The 15,494-nt window shown below is 39.6% G+C and overlaps 1 protein-coding gene across 2 annotated transcripts in view; it reads right to left on the bottom strand.

Annotated features, from left to right (window-relative positions):
- The window catches only part of SNAP25 (synaptosome associated protein 25), a 29,029-nt gene extending 15,056 nt beyond the window's left edge, over nucleotides 1–13,973 (bottom strand). The window contains exons 1-3 of one of the 2 annotated variants that reach the window (XM_011224335.3): nucleotides 13,818–13,973; nucleotides 11,835–11,876; nucleotides 5,095–5,143 (exon numbers count right to left, since the gene is read on the bottom strand). In XM_011224335.3, coding sequence (XP_011222637.1) covers nucleotides 5,095–5,143; nucleotides 11,835–11,876; nucleotides 13,818–13,889 — 163 coding nt within the window. In that variant the 5' untranslated portion in view covers nucleotides 13,890–13,973. The remainder of the gene's footprint in view (nucleotides 1–5,094; nucleotides 5,144–11,834; nucleotides 11,877–13,817) is intronic. The other variant, XM_019799159.2, reaches the window with a different exon arrangement.
- Between the last annotated feature and the right edge of the window lie 1,521 nt (nucleotides 13,974–15,494).

The raw sequence follows: 15,494 nt of genomic DNA, 5'->3' as shown, positions 1-15,494 counted from the left end.
AAGGAAGAAGCATGTTAAGTGCAGACAGAAATCCCAATGGAATAACTGCTAACAGCTTCCTGGAGGGCCGGGTTGAGATGGGATTGAAGGAGCATCTGGACTCAGGGAAAACATGCCACACTCCACTAATGACAGTGAAATACACACAGATTAGGGCATGGGGACACATATTCAGGCATTTGTCCTTTCTGAGGAGTTTCTCTGACACCACTTCGGGAGCCCCACCCACCATGCCCCAGGCTTTAGGTGGTAATAAAAATAAAATGTAATAAAATAAAAACGTGACTTGGTCCATGCGTGTTGTGTCTCTGAACCAAGAATTCAAATTAAAATATAAAAACAAACAAGCTGGTCCCAGTCGGTGTTCCTGCGAGCTGGGTTCTGTCCTGGATCGCCAGACTGTTAGGCAAAGGTCATAGCTAAGAGAGGGATGCTGAAGCTCTTTCAGAAAAGTTGATTCCGAAAACGATTTTATAGCTACCAATATTGGTTGAATTTATCGTCTCACACAATTTATAAGCCAAACCCTTAATTAAAAAAAATATTGTAGAACCATTTTGTCGTCAGTATTCTAACTATTCATCTTTAGAGGGAACTGTGTTGGGTTTGTGGGTGTTTGGCATATTGAGACATCATGGCTTTTCAATGGATTTCCATGAGGACATCTCTCAGGAAATGCTTGAAAATAACCAGTATCTTCATTCCATCCTGGGGTGGCCAGCAGCCTGTCACCGGCTGATGCAATGTACTGTCCAGAGTTGACCGCTCCTCAGCTCCCTAAGCTTGCTTTCTGGCTGTTTTCTGTCTAGTCTTGGAGACTTGGGAGAACAATAACATTTTGAGTTAGGAGACGTATTCCAGTAGATGACACTATATGTTGGGGCAGGAGATTGTACTTTCTTTTGCCATGTTTGGATGACTGGTTATTTATGATAGATCCACCAATGGCAGAATACTCAGGGATCTAAGTTGAGACATTGTTTCCTACTAATCTTACTTAAGCAAGGCAACATGAGGCCCTTAGAATTCCCAACCTGGTTAAAAAACAAACAGTAAAAGAATAGCAAGATATCAAAGCTACTGACCCAGGGTACAAGCCTTCATGAGTATAGTCAGTTACCAGATGCTGCCTACGTGATTTTCATTATCCTTAGCATTGATGAACACATGGAAATTCATTACTTAAATTTAAACAGTCCCATGTGGCTAGTGGCTATCACACTGGACAGTGCAGCTTTAGTCATTCATAACAGATATTGGTGTGCAGACTTTAGCAAGAGGAATGTTTTCTCAAATGCTACCTTGTAGCGCCACGAACCTTTTAAGAAAGTCAGTAGGCACTCTGGAAGAGGCCTTACTTTGTCCTTCCTCTGTCAGGCAGAGGTCAAAGATGTCACTGTTTAGTTTGGAGTTGATCCCACTGGATTTTCCCAAGGGCTGCATCTTCAGCATTGAAACAAACACAAAACCCAGCAAAGACCAACAGAAGGAACAAGAGATATGGAGATGAAAGGCTAAATCATCCCACATTAGTAATAAGGTGGTTTCATGGGGATTTCACTTCGAGACAAGTGTTCTAGAGGAATAAAAGTCCCAGGACTCAGTACACTTCCAGGGCCGTCTGTCATGTTCAGTGCTCCTTGGTGTCTCCTGATACCTGGGTATAAAACAAGAATCCCGTAAAGAATTTCCGAGAGCAACCATTTAGCTGGACAACCTGGAATGGCTCTTTAGGAGGTCTGTTTCTTGAAACTCCTGTGCAGCTGCAGGATAGAAGCAATCAACATTTTTGGTGTTGAGGCATAGACAAAATTAGGAGAGCATAACTGGAGAGAAATTTTAAAGCAGTTACTGATCTAAACCACTAAACACAGCATATGCAGAATGAAAATGCATTCGCCACAGCAGCGAAGATAGTTGTTGACTTAAGCTCAGCTGTCATTTTAAAAGGTCCTAATCACCTTAAAGTCTAAATGGGACATGTACCACATAAGGCCCGGCAGAAGCCACTTACTCTGGGGGGTTTTACAGTTGTGTGTTTTTTCTCAGTATCCTTGTGATCACCACACATCTGGTAAAACCAAGGCTAGCCTAGGAAATACGTTTAACCGAGGGATTCCGCATTTACTGTGCTGTGGCCACAAATGGAATGTTTTAGCTGAGAACGTGAACTATCTTGTGGGGGAAATCTGCTCTTCCGATTCCTGTCTCAGAGAATAATATTTAGGTGTTCCTGGGAATCATTTGTGCTTGGGGAGAATATATTTTTGTACGGAGATTCTAGCAAATTTTATCTCGAGATTTTCTCCCTCAAAGCGCAATGAAATTTGCAACTCAAGTAGGCACATTTTTCACTTTCTCTCATTTTGATTGCAGATTTGTATATATTATTTTCCAAGCCTTCATGTCAATGCTTTATAGTATTGGGAAGAAAGCATTACCTTGAATCTTTCTCAAAACCTTCTTCCAATTATCATTCTCTCATTTCTGCCCCCTTCACATGCAAATTACTAGAGAGTTACTAAGGTGCAACTCCGAATTACTTGAGTGTATATGTATCAACTGAACTCTGGAAATGAGATACTACTCTTCAACGTGGGCACCTGAGGGTTAATTTTTAAAAACGATTTGCTATGTCTAGAGTTTCAAAATCTGGGACATTGTTACACAGATCAAGCCAGCAACTCTTGCAACTATAGCAAATTTATTTGGGGAGCTCTGAACACTGCCACAGCTATTGTAATTCCTTCAAAACACAACTACGCCACTAGACTCAGTTATTTGTGTCTAAATTTCTGACAATTCGTATTTTAAAAATTGTGGGGAAGTGTTGGGGGTTGATGTTCGATTGTTTTTTAAAAATTTTTTCTCTTGATTTTTTAATTGGTTGGTACATATTTATTGGCAAAGCTCAATACAAATAAATAATATAGAGGCAAAAGTCTTTATAGGACAGCCAGGCGGATGTGCCCCTCAGATCTCCCTTCAAGAGGGAATCTGTAGTTAGCTTACATGTCCAGTTGCTATACCTATGGGGTCCGCCAAAGCATTTCCATGGAGACCACGCTGTCGCTGGGATGCTTCTAGCTCTGGCTGAGCACAATGGAATCACTAGAGCTGAGGCATTCCTGCCTATGGTGGAGCTGCTCCATTGGGTTTTCTTAGCTCCTGGGCTCCCCATCAGCCTGGCTGACACTTTCTCGGACTCAGCATTGGAGTCTGAGACTCTTCCTCCTCGCTCCTCTTCTCTTAACAAGTGTCAGATCTGCATCAGCTGACAGCTTTCCCTGCCTACTCTTGCTTCTCTTTCCTTGACCCATCACAGGCGTCCATAATAGATTTTGTACACTTCCGACTCTTAGCATTTGCTTCCCAGAGGATCCCAACTGATACCTTTCTCTAGTCCCTCCCTGCCCCTGCCCTAACTCATCAGAAGTTGGTACAGATTTATCTCATTTAGTGTAATGGTTGAAGAAAATTTCTTTTATGGCCAGTCCATAATGCGTTTGGTTAGTCTCCCCACTGACAGATATTTAGGCTGTTTCCAGTTTTACACTATTAAAGATAAGGCATGTATATGTCTCTTCATATAGCTGTCAACATATTTCTACAGCATAGAATTCCGGGAGTAGAATGTCTTGGTCAAAGATAGGTGTACTTCATAGTTGGAAAATATCATCAAATTAATCTTCAAACATATATATCAGTCTACAGTGCTAATCTGTACGTTGAAGATCTGTTTTCCCAAAATACTCACAGCATTGGTGATTATCAATTTAAAAAATTTGTCGCAGTCTGCTAAAGAGTGGTATCTCATTATCGTTGTTGGTTGAAGCATGGCTTCATACGTCTATTTATAAACTGATGATTTATATCTTACATCAGTTTGCTGGTGGGTTGTTGCCCTTTTCTATGATTATATGCAAGGTCTGTCTACATTTTAGGAAAATGCCTTATCTCTGTTATTTGTATGGCAATTCCCACCCCCAACCCCATTTGAGGTTTATTTATTTTTGAAGTTTGTTTGTGGTCTCCCATGTTGTGAATACATTTTACATTTTTATCTTTGACATTAAAAAAATTTCTCATGATTCCTAAGAATTTTCTGATGTTTTCAAAAATATAAATAAAAAGTTCTCCACAATTTGCTTGTTATGATAAGAATTCAGGGTAGAATCAGGTAGCTAACTTGTGGCTAGAATTATTATTATTATTATTTTCTCTCTTTTTTTAAAATTCAATTAATTAACATATAATGCATTATTGATTTCAGAGGTACAGGTCTGTGATTCGTCAGTCTTATATAATACCCAGTGCTCATTACGTCATGTGCCCTCCTTAATGTCCATTACCCAGTCACCCAGTGGCTAGAATTAAATAAGCATCGCCATATGACTAGATGTACTGAGAGAAAAAAATATCCTTCTAGATTCCACTTTAGAGTACAGAGATGATTTTCATTGATTCTCTGATTCTCACTGCTTCTAGCATTTCCGAAATAGTTAAAAAGCAATTTAAATATTTTAAATGGTTCAATTTCCCATTTTCCAATGATCTCCCTCAGCTTACATCCTGTTAAAGACCTAACAGGACCTAGTTACTAAAGGAATCCTCACAATGACTTGGAAATCAAAACTGCCAGATCCTGAATTAGGATGGTCACAAGAAATGGACACGATACACCATTCTCTCATTCTATCTAGGGATTATTACAAGAAAACTAAGTTTTTGGGAAAAATTGGGGGATCAGAAAAAAGAGGATCAGAGAATTCTCAAACTGCCCAAAATAGTACCATTAAAAGAAAATCCAAAAAAATGACTTTTGCCTTCAAAATTCTGTTACTCCAAATATATATAACAGGGAGACTAGTGACATTCAACCAGTCATGAAGGCCTCAACATTCCCATATATTTACCAATCTTCTCAACAGCGAAAGGGAAAAAAGCAAGATGATGAAAACTCTAGAAACTTCATACTCAAATATGCACATAAATAGGTTGAAAGGACCACCTGTGTATGCACGAATAATTTTTTTGAAAAAATGCACTTTATTCAGATGAGGAATTGTTCTTACTTAAGAAATCTCAACTTACCTCCTTGTTCATCCAACATAACCAAAGTCCTGATACCAGCATCTTTACTCTACATTCCAATAATGGTAGCAAAGTTGAAAAAGAGTTAGAGAGAGAAAAGAGAGAAAGAGAAATCAGTAAGGGGACAATTAGCCCTAGAAATGGAAAATGAAGAAGGACCAAAGGAAAAAGAGGGAGGAAATAGGGGAAGAGTACTAAGGGCTGGGGAGGGACTCAGAGGAAGGGGTCACCCGTGGACTTGCTCTATCAGCGAATCTTAGGGTAGATGAGGGGGCTGTAGCTTAGTCTCCATGGGGGCAGGGCTGGGGATGGGGCTTGGCATGGAACTGGAATACACAACTTAATATTGTACTGTGGATTTATATTCGCAAAACAAAAATGTCTTATAGGTTCTACAACACCAACCATAGGAAGCAAATCTTTCAAAATCTTCTAGACTAAATCTTCTCTGGCACGATACCTCAGGAAGTTTCCCTCAGTGAATTGGGAAGGGATGCTCCACTGGAAAGTAAGAAACTTTGGGGATGAGATTTTTAGGTTTATCTAAAGAGATGACTGCTTCACAAAGGTTGAGAAATGCAGCCCCAAACAGAACTCACCCTCCCATCTTTTTCTCTACATGGAAAAGTTCTGTGAGATTTAGAAAACCGATGGACAGATGAGAAATAAAGGCTTTTTATTCTGAAATCTAAAATTCTGCACCATAATAGAATGTGAGAAAATAATTCATCCACAAGCTTTTTCACAGTTCTTTTGTGCAGAAGTCTGGAAGAGGCACTCCTCATCTCACTCCACATGATCTAAACAAACTGAATGGCACCTGAACTATTTGGTGCAGGGGAGTGGGAGTTGGTGGGCAGGGGAAAAAGAACACAGATATTTGTATGGCTCAACCTTAGAAATCATCATTGACAGGAATTCAAACTAGTTAAGGAAAGAATTTTCATTTTATAGGGTGATTATTAGTAAGTATAAAATGGCATCATTAACAGTTTGGATTAATTGCTTTTTCAAGGAATGCTCATGGTGGCCCCTAGAATAAACTCAAAAGGAAGACATCTCTCATGGCCCCATTTATTTTCCACTGACTTATTTATTTATTTATTTTTTAAAATATTTTATTTATTTATTTGACAGAGAGAGAGAGGCAGCCAGCGAGAGAAGAAACACAAGCGGGGGAGTGGGAGAGGAAGAAGCAGGCTCCCAGCGGAGGAACCTGATGTGGGACTCGATCCCAGGACTCCGGGATCACGCCCTGGGCCAAAGGCAGACGCCTAAAGACTGAGCCACCCAGGCACCCCAGCCACTGACTTATTTTAAACTAAGAAAGAGAGGGATGTTAGTGGAGGTCAACAGAGGGTTTTTGTTTGTTTTGTTTCGTTTTTAAACAGTATGTTAACAACTCAATAAGGCTTCTAAAAAAATAGAACACTGAAAAATGTTTTCTGTGAGTTTTATAAACTCACCATTTCAGAGAATGTGTGTAGTTGACTCTCGCAGACAGAAAAAGCCAAGTTGCTTCTTTTTTTTTTTTTTTTAAAGATTTTATTTATTTATTCGACAGAGATAGAGACAGCCAGCGAGAGAGGGAACACAAACAGGGGGAGTGGGAAAGGAAGAAGCAGGCTCATAGCAGAGGAGCCTGACGTGGGGCTCGATCCCGTAACGCCAGGATCACGCCCTGAGCCGAAGGCAGACGCTTAACCGCTCTGCCACCCAGGCACCCCCCAAGTTGCTTCTGAACACAATTTGGTGGGCTTTAGTTGTGAGGTTAGGAATTTGTTTGGAGGAGAGCTTAGGTTGACTTTGGGAGTCATCAACAGCACAGACTGTGGAGACAGACTCTGCCCTGGGGTCCTGGTGATTTCATTTCCCAGCTGTGGAACCTCGGGTAAATGTCTGAATTACTCTGTGCCTCAGTTCCCTCATTTGTAAGACAGCAATAATAATAGTTAATACGTCATTGAGTTGTCATGGGAATTAAATGAATTAGTATGCGGCACATGCTAGAATGGTACTAGCTTAGAGTTAGCATGACATAAGTGTTTGTAAAATAAATTACCTTCAGAAAATGCATCTCTACAGGATATTTGGCAAATGAAAAATACTGTCATTGCCAACTACCATCAGAAGCTTCCAGACCACTACCTCCCAAACGTTAATGTGCATACGAATCCCCTGCATAGGAAACATCTTATTAAAATGCGGATCCTGATTCAGTAGGACTGAGATAGAGCCTGAAATTTTGCATTCTGAATAAGCTCTCCCACCTAGTGCTACTGCTCCTGCCAGGATACCTATGGAGCAGCAAGATTCCGGACCCCAGGACACATTTCAATATCTTTTACTTAAGTGTGTTGTAAATGGACATTTGTCTACACTAGCCTGTGTTTTAACCATTTCTGTGCCCAGAAACATCTTCCTCACTTCCCAGAGTGCTTATAAGGATAAAATGAGCTACAGAATGTAAAGGCTTCTAAAAGTTCAACTCCATGGGAGTCTATGGTTCCAAAAAGCAATTAAGATAAAGGATTTAATTTGTATAAAATCTTGATCCATTTAGAATGGGCTGCTGTGTTTGTCTTCTCAGATCCTTCTGCTTTTTGCAGAATTCTCAAAGGAAAAAGGAAATATGGTAGAAGTTGGTGGTGGAAGGGAAGTGCTATGCATAAGAATTCACACTCTGGGATCAGGTAGACCTGGGTTTTAATTTCATCTCTGCCATTTGTAGCTGGGTGTCTCAAGCAAGTTATTTAATCACTGCGTACTTCAATTTCCTCCTTGTTAAGACAGAGATTGGAATCGTAGTAAAAGGTGGCTACCTAAAGAGTCAAGTTAGATTATATACATTTGATGATGATACCTCTGGGTATAGTACCCAGCACATAGTAGGTTCTCAATAAATGTTAGAACTTATATTTGACTCCACTGTTTTGCTGACAGGTTTTATCAAAATAACTGGATTATTCTTTGGGGAAACTAGAAATGCAAGGGAGGAGAAGGGCAGGGATGAAGACAATATTTCAGGGAAGGCAGAATATTACTTTCTCTTATTCTTAACAAGTATTATATTTTAATAGCTAGGAATGAGAGGAGGTGGTTCCATTTTTGTCTTAGCTCAATTGTTGGTTTCTGTTTGAGATTGCTGGGAAAATTGTCTACCTAAAAATCATAAAGTTGGAGATATGAGGGGTTTTTTTTCATTTCTTTCTTTTTCTTTCTCTTTTTATTTTTCCTTTCTTAGATGAACTAAGACCATTTCTCGAACATTTTTAAGTCTTTATTTTGTCATTCTGAGATACTTTCCCCAAAGTCCAACACATCTGAGCTAAAACCAGGACTCTCCAGGCACTTTCTTAACTGCTAAAATTCCAAAAGACCCCATATCTACCTCTGATGCAGAAAAGAACTGCCCCGCCTCAATCTTCCAGTTTTAGTAGAAAGTCTGGCATAACAAAGACATGGCTTTAGAATGCTTATTCTCTTCTCATTGCCAAGATGTCTTGAAAGGTAAGTTGAGATGAAAAGAAAAGATGCTTAAAACATCCATGCAATGTGGAAGAGCCTCAGTACCTACCACTCCGTGAAAGCTCTAGATGGTACTTCTGAACTGGCCTGCCCTGAGGCAGTGAGGCTTTTCTGGGGTGACTTTTCATAGCCCAAGGTCATTCATGTATAGACTTCATTTCTGGCACGTAGTGTCAACAAAGTCAACTTTTTTGCCTGGAACCATATATTCTCCTCTTGAAGAGACATTCATGACTGTTACCAGAATTAATTCCATGCTCCAAAGGCAGGTAAGGCCTTGACTTTGGAGCTATTTTCATACCTGTTTTCCTGCATGATACCAATTTATATCTTCCCTCCCGCCCCCAAAGTTAGGCCTTCCATACATGTTTGTTGGCGTGCAGCCATCAAAAGAGCCAGTTTGCAACTCTAGCCTGGGAACAAAGTGCTATATGATTTCTCATCTTTTTACCTGTGTATGGTATCCAACTTTTCTGAACTTTCCCAACTGACTTCTATGTAACTTTACTTTGTCCTTGAGATGCCAATAATGGCTTCTATTAAAAAGCAAGTTTCTATATCTGGCATTCTGTTATACCCTAAAGTCTGTGAGGGCTGGCAGAAAGTCCTATATTGAACTGAAAGTGGGGTTGTCTGCCTTAGGGAGACTTCACAAGCTTAGTAACCTTTCCCATCTTCGAGACTAAATTGCAATAAGAATTCAGCTCAATTCAAATTACATAGCGCTGATGCACTTTGGGATCCTGGGCAAGATCCTGGTATTTCAGTGCTCATTTTTGCCAAATGATTTCTGCCCTTGATGAATATTTAATGCTGATTCTCTTTAAAGAGAATTTCTTTTTTGATTGAAAAGCAGACTACCATCTGAATAGCCAATGCCCTAGACATAAGGGGTATTTGACCATCAATATAAAATAACCCAGGAGGAAGTAAGAGCAATCAATCTACGCTAATAATGCCTTACTCATAATTTCCTAAGGATAGAAAGTCTAACAGCCTCCTCTCATTTATGAGAGGTAGGAACTAGCTTCCATCTGTTTCACCCCTTGTTCTAAGATGCAACCTCAAGCCTGATCAAGAAATCATTCAGGTGGGGCGCCTGGGTGGCTCAGTCATTAAGCGTCTGCCTTCGGCTCAGGTCATGATCCCAGGGTTCTGGGATCGAGCCCTGCATTGGGCTCCCCGCTCAGCGGGAAGCCTGCTTCTCCCTCCCCCACTCCCCTTGCTTGTGTTCCCTCTCTGGCTGTGTCTCTCTCTGTCAAATAAATTAAAAAATCTTAAAAAAAAAAAGAGAAATCATTCAGGAGAAACAAAAATGTATGATTCAAGTATCCTACTTCAATCAATAGAACTTTTGAGACTTTCTCCCCCCTAGAATAAATGAGAGCAGACACCCCTTACTCAAGACTGGTCAACACTGCTTGCAATTTAAGAAGAGGCAAAAAAAAAAAGTAGTATTCGTTGGCCCAAAGACTCCGATGGCTGAGGAGCCAGTTCTGGTGATGCATTCTGACGCATATGCTCCACCGTGTCCCACGTTCTAGGCAGGGTTTCAACACCGCACAGGTAGAGCGATGGGCGATAGTCCTGGTATTTTAGAAATTTACTTCACGCGTGCACACACGTAAATGGAAATGAAAAACGAGCCTGGAGGCTATGGTTGAAGGTCATAAAGAGGTATAACCTAATTATGTCAGCTGACATGTGGGTTCCCTTCAGGTCAACGTGAGAAGTCACGTGGGACTGTTAAGAAGATTTGTTCCTTTCGCTTGTTCTCATGATGGATTGAGGGACAATGAGTCAACTCTGAAAGCCTCGCCAGCACTCAGATTTAGAATGCCTGCCTCCTTCTTGGTCCTCGAGTATTTCTGCATGAGTGGTGTTCCCAGGATAGAGCAAAGACAACATTTCTCTTCATTTAGAGAGGGAAAGCTGCTTTCTGTGCTCCTTTGTTGGCCTGCCTTCCGGGGTGTGTGTGTGTGTGTGTGTGTGTGTGTGTGTGTGTGTGTGTGCAGTTTGTGCCACACTGCAGGCTAAAAAGCTCACTTTTCATGAGAACAGATTTCATTAAGTGTGCCTCCCACCCTTCCCCAGTGCCCTGGGGAGCTCATGGTGCCCCCTTCTCCCCACACCTCCTGTGGCAATTCACATTTAGCCAATATTTTATTTCTCGGTAAGAAACTGAAGCTGCAGAAATAAAGGAAGATGTTGGCTTCTGGAGCGTGAGAGGCAGCCGAACTTCCTTTTAGCCTTATAACATTGATCTTTCTTTCCTTTCATGTCATCGCATAAGCAATTTACAGTAGCGCGAGGCAAGTAGACTCATTAAATCATTCTGCTCGAGAACACGCAAGATCTCTAAAAATGATAACCACACATGAATTGATAAGCAGTTTCAAAGCATAGCTAAAACAGCATTTCACTGAATAAAAACTATTAGGCTTGTTTTATTCAGTTAAGATAAATATAGCCCATCCCATTCTTTTTCCACTTCATCTGTCCCAATGGGCAAGTTCAATTAATCCACTTATTCTTCCTGGTAGACTGCTGCTCTTCCCAACTGGAATGAGCAAGGTTTATTGTAAATGCCCCTTTGATTCCATTATTGCTATCTGCCCTATTTTACCCATTTAAAAATAGTTTGGGATTCATTAACCATGCCTCGCAAATGGATGTTCAATCCAGAGTCAGGAATATAAAAGAGCTTCTATATTTGCGTTATGGATTTGAAGTTCCTTTTATCAAAGAATTTTCCTATTACTTCATGACTTTTAGTGCCTGACTCTCAATATTACAATTTCTGAAAATGTTGTATCTATGGGGATATATATTTTTAAAAGTCATGTGTGGCTAAATCAAAATAGAATATCAAGTTTAGATGTGACTTAGAGGCATCAAAATCATTACAAGTAAAGTTTTTATGTAGGTAATATCTTTATATTTGCTTTAAGTGTTTCAATCTTCTGTGATCTCTTAGGAGCATTTCCTTGGAAATACCATCCTTCTCTAATTCCTAGACTAGAAAGGTAGCCAGGGCTGGGAGGGAAAGGGGATCCTTTGATGGCTACCTGACATCTCCCTCATTAATGTGGATTCCAGGTAGGCTACAAGGGAATCTATGGGATCATGTACTAAGAAAAGGCAGTAGGGTCTAGGAAAAGAATATGCCGGCAAAAGGGATTAGTTTATCTTAAAATATGGCCACTCCTTACCTCTTCAACCAGTTGGAGCATACGACGGGTGCTTTCCAGTGACTAAGATAAAAAAAAAAAATTATGAATGCAGGATCCAGAGGTCTTGGAAAATCCGAACTACTCTCTTCACTTGAGAAACACAAACAGTTACTATCACATATTCTTTCAAGTTCGTAACGGAACACATTTTCAATCTCTCTCCTATCAGTCTTTCTACATAATAAGATTCCCTAAAGCAATTACATTAAAGCTGATCTTCTAAAATCAAAACCATATGAAGCTGATCTTGATATCAAAGACAAAGTAATCTGGAAAAGATAATTTTGCATGTGCAGGATGCATGAAAAATTATCTCAAATACTCAGAGGATTAATTTGGCCTCCCTGGACCAGGAATATTGAATTTTAAACACAAACACAATTTCTCATGAATTGAGATGAATCTAACATCAAGTTTCTTATAAAGCTTCTAGAAACACAATAGCAAGTTCTTATCAATACAAATTAAGCTGTCGCCTTGGGGTGAAAAAAAATCAAGCATGTTTGAAATAACTAGCCTATAGGAGACAGCTATAATAATTATCTTCATCCTTAGATTAGACAAAGTGAGATGGAAAGTCTGAAGTCAGCACTGGTCCCTCAGGCACATCATTGTCACTTTTTTCTCAGTTCCTTTGAAACTACTAGACTCCAGCAACCAGTGTGATTTCTCAAGGCTTTGGTTTTAAGTGACAAACTTATTTTGGACAAGATTCTGCAGGAGCGGGAAGAACGTTAACTTTCTTGGAAGAGCTGTTAGGAGGCTGCTAAGCAGTTGAAATAGAACGGCTGTAAGCAGTGGTATGCTCATAAATGCTAATATATATGAATACATGAATATGAATCAGATATGAATATACATATATGTATAGGCGTATTTAAATTTGTTATTTTCCTGATATAAGGGATAGAGAACATAGAATTTACAGATAATCAAATATACAAAGCCCTTGATTATAAATTCCATCCATGTAGCCAACTCATTCACACAGAAAGCTTTTGTTAAGTTTTGCTGAACTCTTATGTCCATTGCTAAGCATGCAATGGACAAGTGTAGTGCTGACATGAATGTTGGTTGATATTTTCATTTGCATTAATGAGTAAGAGGAAAGTGAAACAATGGAGAAATGTTGGGACTTTGCTAGTCTGTCAAGACGCAAGTGACTTCTTTGCTGAAGAGAATAAAAATTTTCAAATACTAGAATATTCTCTCCATTTTTTTGGTGTTATTTAAAGAGTAATGGCTAGAGACATGCACACTTTTAAGTTTAATCTATGTTATTAATATTTTCTCCACTTTCTTAAGTCTAGACAGTCAACAAAACAGTAAGTCAAACCCTGATTCCTGGATATAAATGCCCTTAACCTGTCTGATTTTTAACTACAGCAAGGCATCACTGAAGGTCAACTTGGGAAGATGTACAGTAACACACTGTTCTATGGTATTCCTACACTATACATTTAACACAAGTCAAGAACTTCAAGAGTATAGGTAATACAGGAAATACAGCAAATAATTAAGGAAATACAGCAAATAATTAAGGAATACAGGAAAATAATTAAGAAGTGAAGAGTTTTGAGTATTTATTGCCTTTTATTTTTAATATAATCTATTTAGTTATCAATTTATATAATTCAATTTTAATACCAGCTTGCAAGAGTCTGGAAAATGTAACAATCAGCTCTCAGAATTAGGCAGCTCCTGACACCCAAAGACATTGCTTTTCTTAGAGGATCTTGACTTCTCTAGATTGCTAGGAATTGGGCGTTTAGGCTAAGACATTAGTCCTATATAGGTTTATCAACCCATTCCTGTCTGTAGAGGTGTTAGGTGTAGAGAAAATCAGTCATACTCCTCCATTTTAAAAATGGAGATCTTAGAAGAGATTTTCTGCCTGAACCTGAATAAGACAAACTACTCAGCTCCCCAGGTTTTGCTCCTTTCTCAGGTCCCATCCCTCACCTCATCAGCCAGCTGGTCAGCCCTTCGCTGCATCTCTTCCAGCTCATTGCGCATGTCCGCGTCTTCGGCCATGGTAGCGGTGGGGGGGTGGCTGGCTGCTTGGGCTGGGGGTCAGTGATGGCTTTGGACACAGATCCTGGAAAAAGCAGATTGAAACATGTGAGAGTTTACGTAAGTGCATGTAGTATGTGCAAATAGGAGATCTAAATAGCCCACTCTGTCTCCATGACTCAGTCATCTTCTGAAAGAGAGAAGTCATACTCAGGGCTCAACAGAATTTTGCTGTTTCTTCAAAAGGCGCATTATGAATGCATACTTACTAGCTTTACAGTGGAGACAGATACTTGTCTACCTATGAAGCATTTTTAAGACAAACCACCCAAGAGTTTGGAATGATGGTGTGGAGGGATGTGGTTCTGGGTTAGTACACTTTTAATTTCACGTTTATTTTCTATTTTTATTTTATTTTTAAGAGTTTTATTGAGGTATGATTGACATATAATAAATCCCACATATTTGAAGTGTATAGTTTGAAAAGTTTTGACATGTATACACACAGGAAACCATGACTACAATTAGGAAAACATACCCATCACCCCCAAAAGTTTTTTCATGCTCTTTGTAATCCTACACACCCACTCATCCCATCTCACCTTACCCCTGTGCTGAGACAACTGCTTATCTGCTCTCTGTTACTATAGTTTGCATTTCTTAGAATTATATGTAAATGGATGATACAGTATGTACTATTTTTTGTCTCTTTTTTCACTTAGCATAATGATTTTGAGATTTATTATGTTGTAGCATGTTTTAATAGTTTGTTCCTTTTTGATGTTGAGTTGTATTCCACTGCATTTAGAAGCATTGAGAATGTAGGGGCTAAGGGCAGGCCACCTCAAGACGTGCCCCTTTGGCATGCAGATTATTTCGAGCTGAAAACAATCAAGGCCCAAAAGACTCAGGAAGAAAATTTGACCTTCCCCCTAACTACCTACAAGAATTTAGAGAGACCTCCTCCAGGAAAAGAGCAATCACCATTGATAAGTACAGTATAACAAGAATTAGGGCTGGTAGACACAGAAGGATTTAGCAAGGTCTGATTACTACAATTCCTCCCTATGTCCCATTGTTTCTGTATGGCCCAGCAAACTTTTGTTTACCAAGCATTTACTCTTTCTTATCTTCCTGTGAATTTTTTCCTTTCCTTTGAAGTTCCAGACTCCTACCTTCTTCTCCTTAGTTCAGGATGACATATGCCTCACTTTGCCTGACTGTCTTTGGAACACATATCTATGTGGAATCCCCATACATATATAATTAAATTCGATTTTCTCCTATTAATGTCTCAGGTCAGCTGAATTCTTAGACTAGCTAAAAGAATCTTAAAGGATAGAGGTAAATTTTTCCTCTCCAGCAAGAAGCTAAAGGCAGAAAAACTTTAGTTTCCTTCAGTTGCTTTCAGAGGTTGCCAAGAAGGCTTATTTGAGTATGCACAGCTATTTTTCCTAAAGGGAAGGATCCTTGTCCCTGAAATGTGACCGGCCCTTTCATGGTTACGCTCTTGAAATCCCATATGATGCAAATTACAGGTAGCCAAACTGAGCTCCCTCCAGAGCCAACCAGCCCCATCCCCCTCTTCCTTTTTTTCTTTCTTTCTTTCTTTCTTTCTTTCTTTCT

Source organism: Ailuropoda melanoleuca, chromosome 13, assembly GCF_002007445.2.
Source record: "Ailuropoda melanoleuca isolate Jingjing chromosome 13, ASM200744v2, whole genome shotgun sequence".
NCBI lineage: Eukaryota > Metazoa > Chordata > Mammalia > Carnivora > Ursidae > Ailuropoda > Ailuropoda melanoleuca.
Note: the sequence above shows the minus strand (reverse complement) of the source record. Positions and strands in the feature narration are given on the sequence as shown.